Source organism: Penaeus monodon, chromosome 17, assembly GCF_015228065.2.
Source record: "Penaeus monodon isolate SGIC_2016 chromosome 17, NSTDA_Pmon_1, whole genome shotgun sequence".
Lineage (NCBI taxonomy): Eukaryota > Metazoa > Arthropoda > Malacostraca > Decapoda > Penaeidae > Penaeus > Penaeus monodon.
The window spans coordinates 41,402,484-41,412,483 of NC_051402.1; the positions used below are offsets into that span (position 1 = coordinate 41,402,484).

Below are 10,000 nucleotides of genomic sequence, written 5' to 3' on the forward strand. Positions count from 1 at the left end.
CAGAATTGTTTGGCATTTTTATTTTTTTATACTTACATTGCTCCAAAAGCACTTCATCACCAAAGAGTCAAGTTACTAGATATACACCTCACATATTTACTCCATTCCTTGAATTTTCAATATAAACTTTTTTACTTATAGTGCTATCATTCCTGTTATTAACCCCTTCAATCCAGTGGACATGACCATCACATCATGAAAAAATCTGGCTTAAGGGGCAGATGACGTGAACATGCAGTCACAGAAAAATTTGGCTGCTTGCAGGGTGACGCGAGCGTTGTTAGCATTTCGGCTGAAGGCTGGGGTAATAGGAAAGACTCACCACAAGTGCACAAACCTCTTGGGAGGTTGATTACACTCATTTGGTAATTTTGCATTATTTCCATCAATGTACAAGTGTGGAATGTAATGTCCATGAGCCATGACTGGAAGAGCGCTGGCCCCATGGCAGATGCCATTTCTATGCTCAGCTTCGTACTCCTGGTGTCATGACTGGTGATGCAGGTTCATCATTGAAAAATAAATATTACATATACTAGCATCATGATATACCACTTGGTCTGTGGGGTACTTCCGCATGATGTAGCAGACTCTCACGCCCAGTGTCTGACCACTGCCAGAAATCATCAGAGTTTATTACGCTCAAAGATTTCTGTTACCCAACGGAGTTGGGTTAAAAAAGTACACAAAGAACAAAGCGTTACAGATCTTTAATTTTCTTACACTGAGTTGTAGACTATCTAGAGAGATAATGTGGAGTCTGTGCAAAGAAAACAGTCTATTACCATCTAGATAATGCAAATCAAATGGCAAATATGGACATCGGAAAATGGCAAAAGAGCTAAAAATGCTTATGCGTAAAAAGAGGAAATATCATTGCAAATAGGAGGCACAGAGTCTTGTTGTGTGTGCCCGGCCTACAAGCCGCGCACCCAGTAGAGCGGCCACTCACATGAGCCTTATACATTTTGGTGATGTGATTGCAAAGACACAACTTGATCTAAGGGGTTAATATTAGTATTACGATAATAATAAAGGTATTGATAATGATAATGGATAGCAATTGAGGCATAGCACTGATTGTCTAGTAATGGAGCAATTAATAAATTAAGTCATATTTCTTAATTAGTAAACATAATTCCAACTCACTGGCATGTCAATCTCCGCTGTGAAGCTCGTGGACGAGAGTACAGAGCCCTGCGACGTCACACACTTTAGGGAATGGGGCTTAGTGTCTCTGAGATAGTGAAGGGCCGCTGCTGCTCCCTCCTTCACCCGGACAGCGTGGCCAATCGATCCATATTTGGCCACAGCCGCATCCCTCGACAGGCCGTCTAGCTCATTCAGAACTGTGATGAGAAAAGTGTCAGCACTGTATTGATGCAAGCTTTGGACCTGACAATGAGTGCCAAGTCATGGTTCAGGATAGATATCTCATGGTAGGAGAGTGGGGCACACTGTTTCTTTACTACTTAAGTGATATACTTCTATTTGGTGACTATCATCATAATTACTTCACTTATCTCATTATTCACTAACGAGGTTTAGTTTAAATTCACAAACACAGATAGCACCACTCTCCTCTAGCACCAGTAGGAAAGAAAGCTGTCAAGGGTATAGGTCCACAGTTTCTACAGTATGCTGGCTTCAGGGAGTGATGACATACAGTCAGTTGTCAACATTCAGTATAAAGTACCAGTAGTGCAGGATGTAAAAGCAGAATAGGAAGAGGAAAGTCACCCAGACCTTCTGCAACAGTTGCAATGTGCTCCTGTGCCAGTACAACTGTTTTGAGCTGTGGCACTCATATGCACAAATCACTTACCACTTCCTTATTACTACACTCCTATTTGTTGTTTTTAGTTGTTGTATTTAGGTTTATTCATTAAAAAAATCCTCCCATAATATCATAATACTTTTATCACACTGAGCGTAAAGAAAATAATGAGCTGATATCCTATGAGTATTATGTCTGAATCATGAAATCATCTGGTAATTTTCCAAATGCATGTTCTTACTTACTTAGTTTTAAAAGATCCATAATAATCAAACCTGATTACACAAAAAAACTAAACCATAAAATGTGTCAAATTGGAACAATCTTGTGGCTCAGAGTACAATACAATACAAATGTAAGTTTACAGCATGTAAAACCAAGCACTCTGGCCACAATCCCTTACCAACAAGAGGAACCATGACCGTGTATGGAGTACTGTTAACAAGAGCCTTTATCAGGTCCAAATGTTCAATAAAGCAGTTGGTGTCGGGCACGAGGAATCTCGGTCGAACTTCCATCTCCAAGGTGACCGAGCCTTCCAAGAGCGTCTGAAAAAATAACTTCATTAAACAGCTGGCAGCAGTTAGAAGTTAAAGCAGGAGAAAAAGTAGGAGCAGGAGAAGACAAGAGGAGAAGAAAAGAAATAAAACTAATTGATTTGACGCAAGATGTTCCCAAACACAAACACATCCACAGAGGCCCGCTCCTCACCTGCAATTTCCGCTGCTGTCTCTGTTTCTTCTCCAGCATCTTCTTCCTCATGCTGAGCAGCTTCACTGTGGAGGCAAGGGGTGTGTCATCATCCAAGCCTGTCTCTGCCTCAACATCTTCTTCAATGTCTGAAGGCTCGCTATCACTGAAGGAGTCCTCAATCTCTACATCTGACGTGCTTAGAGAGAGCTGTTGAAAAGGGAACATTTTGAGCAATCTAAAAATAATGGATGAAATTTAGCTTGAACCTTAGGATTTCAATGAGGCAACACAAGGAATGCACTGCTGGCAACCTGTCAGGCCTACATATGCTGGATACATATTTCAGCAGAGACATGTCTATGATGCACCAACATTGTTACTTCACAAAGCAAGCTACATGGCAATTTTTAAGCTGAATAACAATGAGTTTGTGAAACCTTAGCTACTTGTCAATGTTTTAGCTTAGCTACTTGTCAATGTAATGTCAGGACACCATCACTGCTGCTGCTGCAAAGGTATTACAACTCAGCTACAGACTATATCATGTCACATATATCAAGTTGCAATGAAAACATGTTACCATCTGTTATAAGCAACATTATCCCATGCCACAGGTTGCCTTGTTTTGAACGGATCTGAATGCAACTGTTTCCAAACGCTTCCAAAATGTTGCCATAGTGGAATTCTACCTTGAAGGATACTCTACACAAGATACCACCAATAGAAAAATGCATAAATAAAAGAGTATCAAGCATTGTGGTAACTTACATCAAATATTTTTATACCAATATATCAAGAATGAAAGACCACACTAATCCAACAAACCCTTGATGCTGTTGGAGTGTCTGGAGGTGACGTATCTACCACAGACACCAGCACGTCCCCCTGGTCGGTCTTCTGTAGCCGCAAGACCGGCGGGTCCACTCCACACAGGAACTGACATAAACATGTCTGAAGTCTCAATACACGCGCCCAGTCACAAGCTCGACCCTAAGACGTAAGAGAAATGGGGATTTTCATAGGACGTAAGGGTCTTATATACAAGTCACAGGGTCTACATGCACTTTAATTCCTTAAGCTACATTATCTCTCTGTCCCTATCAGTCAATTAATTTAGGGGCAAACACTTGCAAAACTTACATTTTGCCAAAAAAAAAAAAAAAAAAAAAAAACATAATACAGTCTCTATCAAATATAGAATTAAATCAACATCCAATCTAAGGTTAAACTAAAAATAATCATTCTCACCTTTGACCCCCTTGAATGCCATCCATTCCTGAAACTTCGTCACTTACCGAGTGAATATGGGAGGGAGAGTAGGACAGAGTACGGTGGGCAGGCAACAAGGGTTCATAACCCCTAAGGAAACTGTCTTCCATCAGCTTCACTGGCACAGCATCTATCGAGGCCGCATCTGTCAGAGGCACATCAGGCGGCCCAAATCCACGCAGAATGGTCGCTAATTCGGCCACACTGGACCAGGGATCACAGTTCACACCTCTGACAACAAAGAGAAAGATTATCCAAAGATTAATATTGGTGGCTGAATGAACACTAAGACAGACAGACAGATACACACACACACACACACACACACACACACACACACACACACACACACACACACACACACACACACACACACACACACACACACACACATACATACACACACACATACATACACATACACATACACATACACATACACATACACATACACACACTCACTGTCACTCACTCACTCACTCTCACTCACTCACTCACTCTCACTCACTCACTCACTCACTCACTCACTCTCACTCTCACTCTCACTCTCACTCTCACTCTCATCCTCATCCTCACCCTCACCCTCTCTTTTTCAAACTCCTTTTCAATGCATGGATATTTAGTTTTTGTGCGGGAAAAGATACGCTTGCACTTACGTAGTGGAGTACTCGCGGGCAGCAGGAGGCGGATTCCAAACAGCACTGTGGTACAGCAACCAATCACACCAGGCCTGCGACACAGATCACCATCAGATCATCATTATGGGAAAATGCAATAGTTGTGGTTCAAAAGTGCTCGTAATGCTCCTCAATCATTTAGGAGTCATTTCCAAACATTGTGCAAACTTTTAGGCAATGTGACACGAGTGTATGACATTTAATAGGACAGAGGGTAAATTATAAGCAATTTTCATCATTATCATCATCACCCCCTTCCCCTCACCCCTCCCCCTCCCCCTTCCCTTCCCCCTCCTCCTCACTCTCCCCCTCCCCTCCCCTCCCCCCTCCCCCTCTCCTCCCCCTCCCCCTTCTTCCATGTGTTGACGATTATTTCTGAACATAATCTATATGTTTGTCAGTAAGATGCGCAGAAATATTTAAAATCTGGAAAAAAATAAAGATGGATAAACCGGTCGTATTGTTTAAAACACGGGTCTCTGTTCTATAAACTTCGCCAATGAATATTTGCAGAAAATCAAAAATCAAACAGATTTACTTGGGATTAACAGGGTAAATATTTTATGATAGGATGCAGGTGACAGAATGCAAATATCTTTAAAAAATATGAATGAGTTAGGTATTAATGGGAAATAAGTAACTGTAAACTGTGATCTTGTATTACACAGTGATAACAATAAGGCGATATTCCATAATCTATGGGGATTTTTACAAAATGCTTCATATTTACGTCTGAAGGTATCAAATGACTATTCACAGCCAAAAAAGAAAAGTAAAACGTTAAAGTATTAAGGCCACTATCCATTTTAAACAGTCGTTCAGTGTAATGACGTCATCACATCATCATGACCTTACAGTGTATTTTGTTGTTGTGTGCACATGATGTAAGCAAAACAAACACCTAATGATCTGGGAAATTTCACAGCGTAATATCAAAAAGCATTTTTTTCTTTTTTTTTTCCCTAATCTATATCAGCACATGTAGCAGTCTCCCTTAAATCTATGGTCAGCAAACTAGAAGGAATAAAAATAACACAATAAGAATGGAAATCATCAGAAAATCTGCAAAGCAAAGAGGAATTAATCTGAAATTTCATGCAAGCAGGATTCTATACATATTGTAACTGTAGAAAGTTTAGATTCTTGAGCCTCCCACAAATTGCTTGAATGTCTGCAACAACTGTACGTTTCCAGCAGCTAGATTCCTTTACTGTGTTTTGCACTGCCTCCTGCCCACACCACCAAATGTGTTACAAGTACATCATCCAGTAAGAGAAGGCTTTTATTCTTTCTGGAAGAGAGACTAAAATGTTGGTGAAGGATATTCAAGAGTATGCAGCGAAAAGCTAGAAACTAATTTTCAGCCTGTTAGAAAAAAAAAAACAAGAACATATTTTAATAAAAAGTTCTTTCCCTTAAAAACTTCAACTCCAATGATAAAAAAAAATCTTCATGCTAATTTCTCGATGACCTTCTCAGTGGCATGTGAAGTTTCTCTGGGATGCCTGGTACAGACCTACTGGGTACAACTTCTGAAATTTGCAAATAGGCTAAAAATAACTGATTGCCTCTTCTTGCATGCTCATAAATATCCTTCACAAACATATTAGCCACCCACAGAGAGGTACTTGTAAACTATTCTGTGATGATCTAACAAACAGCGGGGGAAGATAGAGCAGATTGCCAATTGGTCAATCTATCAGCTGTCACACTAATATCAAGCCTTGCAAAGACCACCAAGAATGCCCACTAACCTTGAGAGGAGGCATGAAGTGAGCCAGGGTTGGGGTAAACAGCCTCTGAGGATCAACAGCAGCAACTGGCTGCTGCTGCTGCTGCTGCTGGGGGGTTTGCTGCTGCTGAGGATGGTGCTGAACATTGTGTGGGAGGAGCTCGACCACATGCTGTGCCAGGCACCCAAACATCTCCTGCGCCAGAACCAAGGCCAGCTCCTGGGCGGCTGATCTGTACCCACTGCCAACACGATTGTCTACTCCAAGTGAGAAAAGAAAGTGATAGAGGCACAAAAGAAATCTAGCATATGCAGAATGGCAAGGACATTAAAAATGTAATTGGACAGCTTTACAAATTTAATCACCAGATAACAGTAATAAGATAATCACAGGGTCTTAAATTTTTCCTTAAATTTCACCATAAAAAAAAAAATCACAGCTCATGATATCATCAAAAAAAAAAAAAAACATATTAATATCAACAAAGAACAATACAAACAACACATATTACCCTTACCCTTCAACTCTGTATTACTAACAGCATACATATTAATGGCAAGAATCTGCAACAGGTGATTAGTGGACAGCCTCGGAGGTGAGGACTGCAGGAGGACAGAGAACTCGCGCAGCATGCCAATGCAACACTCGCGGAAGCCGTCAAGCCCAACGCGAGAGAAGAGCATGCCATGGCAGTGGAGGTAGCTGGTGAGGAATCTCTTCATGAGCTGCAATGGAGAGTGAAAGAATGAGAATTAAATTATGGCTGAGAGGAAGAGGAGGAGGAGGAGGAGGAGGAGGAGAGGAGGAGGAGGAGGAGGAGGAGGAGGAGGAAGAGGAGGAAGAGGAAGAGGAAGAGGAGGAAGAGGAAGAGGAGGAAGAGGAAGAGGAGGAGGAGGAGGAGGAGGAGGAGGAGGAGGAGAGGAGGAGGAGGAGGAGGAGGAGGAGAAAAAGGAAGAGGAGGAGGTTGAGGAGGGAAAGTAGTTGGATAAAGTGAACTGAAAATCAGGATAGGAAAAAGATAAAGAAAAAAGAAAAGGATATTCAAACCCTAAGAGATTATCAAAATAAACCAGAAGTTAACCATAAAACATATCTTTTTTGTCTATCAATATAAAGCTGCTTCCGTAGGGCCACTGTGAGAGGCCAAATAGTAAGGAAAATATTGAAAATCAAAAGATCAAAATTACAAAATACACTCGACAAGACGTCACTCAACTACCTGCTCGAGTGGTAATTTCTTCAGGTCGTCCAAGGCTCCGCTGTTGTCATCATTGTTAGACTGCGAGAGAGTACGGCGATTGGTTGCTCCACTGTCCGGTCTGATCCAAATCTCCTGCCGTAAGCCCTCCCCACTCAGGGCCCTTCCATCGTTCCTGCGACCCATGTCTTGGTCTGGCTCGCTACGTTGCACCGCTTGGTACTGGGTGTTGAGAGATGGAGGGAAGGAAGGAAAGAGTATGAAAAAATCATCACCTAGGATCAGGAACTATATGGTCCTGACAAAATAGTGAGAGAAATGAAAGGTATAATATGACTATTCCATATATAAATGCACCAGAGGTAAACCTATTATAATAAAAGTGAAATATAATATAATAGTAAAAATAATAACAATAGTAGTAACAATAATGAAGCCAATATAACAGATATCTCTTTACAGATGTGCAAAATGCAAACTCACTTTCTTTCTTATGTCGTCAAACATTGACACTAGCGAGTCTCTTGCTGACATGAAGGGGTTGGAGGCAGTGAGTGAGCGCACGTAGTAATACACAACATCCAGGGGTCTTTTCTGTGTGTGGGGAGAAAACGGTGTTGTTGAATTGATCTCAAATGTTCAAACATGTAACCAAAACAATGAAATGATAAAAATAACAGTCCAACCTGGTTAACAGCTATGATGGCCAGCTGGTTAAAAGGACGCCCATTTCTCGGGTGAACTTGGAGAGCCATCTGGTACCATCTGGAACACACCTAGATTTCAGTACTTAGCATATAATTCAAAGTGAAAATATAATACTTTGATATCAAAATTACCTTACCTTAAATACTATTTTACATTCATACGAGAAAAGATTAGTTTTACAAAGAAATAAACATCTCTCTATTTGTCAATTAAAAATAAAATATCAATGTATTATCACATAATATGCATGAAAACAATAATTTCCTATATACTTACTTCTTTGCCAATGTATAATTGGGTGTTGAATTGTACTGCTCTCTGTACCGTGCTAAATCGCCTAGTGACAGGAGTATTTTCTGGGCAGACATCAATGCCAGCCGCACCCTGCCTCTTGTCACCGAATTTGAGGTTCCTCCCTCTTCTAAGTGCTCCTCCAAGGTGAAATTGTATTCCCTTTGCAGAGCTTCCAGCAAGTCTTGTAGATATTTATGGCCCTCTTCAACAAGCATCATTAGCGTGGCCAGACTGCGATCCTTTAATCCTGGCTCCCTGCTGATGTATTCCCTCAGTTTCTCAATTATTACGTAATACAGCGTCTTCCACAGGTTTCCCTCAATGTTCTTCTCTTGGCAGATCCGGATGTCAGTCACTAATAGCTGTTTGTAACACAATTGGAGGTGTTGCCTGATGTCCATTATCCGTCGAAATTCAAAGGGAAGTTGATTGCTGCTTACGTAATAATTGATGTCCATTTCCCCTTTCTGGATGTTGTACAGAAGTGATGGGTCCACTTTGGGACTTTGGCCCTCGATCACATATTCACTTAGCTGGTTGTTATGAGTAGACACTGAGCCATGCATACTGTCCCCTGCACCCTTTGCCACCTCTCGTTGCACTTCACGGGACGGGGGCATGTCACGAGCACTCGGCACAACAGGGACAGGTTTGCTAGGATTATTTGGGTTGTATAAATGTTTCTGCACTACAGGTGTTGATGACCTAAGATGGTGAGATGAAGAGGAAACCATTTCCTGTCCATCACTGTTTGCATTATGGGACGGCAGCTGGATGAGTCCCCTGCGTCCGGGGCTCTCAGTTCTCCTATGGAGATCCTCACCCTCTGACCTTTGCCTCTCTCGCTTGGACTTCCAATCTGGTTTCTCAGTCCATGTGGCAGGTGATTCGTCTCCTTGCTGATTACACCACACTGTGTCATTATCCACCTCAGTTCCCCAATCATCCTCAGGTACGTCAACAAAAATCATGGGATCAACATCTTCTCTTTCAAACTTGTCAGCATGGGTACTACCCACACTCTTCCCATACCACCCGGACTTAGCCGTGAAATCAGAGTCATGCAGAAAGGCCGTGTCATCTCCTTTGAGTTCCTGAGCCAAATGATACTTGTTTCCCCTTTCATTTCGCTTATTGTCACTTTCCTGTCGGATGTAAGCAGTTCTCTCTTGACTATTCTTATTAACTGTGACTTCTATCTTGAGGTCTCCTCCCTGGCTTGCCACTTGCCTACCTTGAGCTGAGGGCTTTCCACCCATACGATTCTTGCGGTTTTCTCTAGCACTTGAATAACTCTTTGTTTTTCCAGTCTTCTCTACTTGTTCTTGTCCCTTGCTTACGACTGGTTTTGTCTCCACTTTCTCTGTAAATCTCCCCTGACTTGCTGGATCTGTTATGCCCCTCGGTGAATGGTATTCCATTTGACTTCCAACTCCATGAATACCCTGGCCATGTTCTTTGCAATCTCCAGTGCTGTCATATCTTCCCCTATCTCTTTTTTGTGATTTAGTGCTTTTTAAGGCCAACTCATCAACTTTGTTAGCCAAAGCCTGAACCGATATTTGACTGCTATCATCGCCATCGTCTTCATACCCAACGAAACTTTCAATATCGAAGTCATCATGCAATCTATCATGAAACTTTTGGGAAA

The 10,000-nt window shown here is 41.6% G+C and overlaps 1 protein-coding gene across 2 annotated transcripts in view; it reads right to left on the reverse strand.

Annotated features, from left to right (window-relative positions):
* LOC119583750 overlaps positions 1-10,000 on the reverse strand; it is a 16,514-nt gene that overhangs the window by 1,750 nt on the left and 4,764 nt on the right. Inside the window, exons 2-13 of one of the 2 annotated variants that reach the window (XM_037932410.1) lie at positions 8,332-10,000; positions 8,034-8,112; positions 7,831-7,941; positions 7,369-7,569; positions 6,667-6,874; positions 6,171-6,406; positions 4,396-4,469; positions 3,766-3,970; positions 3,296-3,460; positions 2,489-2,677; positions 2,181-2,325; positions 1,150-1,349 (exon numbers count right to left, since the gene is read on the reverse strand). The exon at positions 8,332-10,000 is cut by the window's right edge and continues 1,222 nt beyond it. In XM_037932410.1, the coding sequence (XP_037788338.1) occupies positions 1,150-1,349; positions 2,181-2,325; positions 2,489-2,677; positions 3,296-3,460; positions 3,766-3,970; positions 4,396-4,469; positions 6,171-6,406; positions 6,667-6,874; positions 7,369-7,569; positions 7,831-7,941; positions 8,034-8,112; positions 8,332-10,000 (3,482 nt within the window). Of the gene's footprint in view, positions 1-1,149; positions 1,350-2,180; positions 2,326-2,488; positions 2,678-3,295; positions 3,461-3,765; positions 3,971-4,395; positions 4,470-6,170; positions 6,410-6,666; positions 6,875-7,368; positions 7,570-7,830; positions 7,942-8,033; positions 8,113-8,331 lie in introns of both variants that reach the window. The other variant, XM_037932409.1, reaches the window with a different exon arrangement.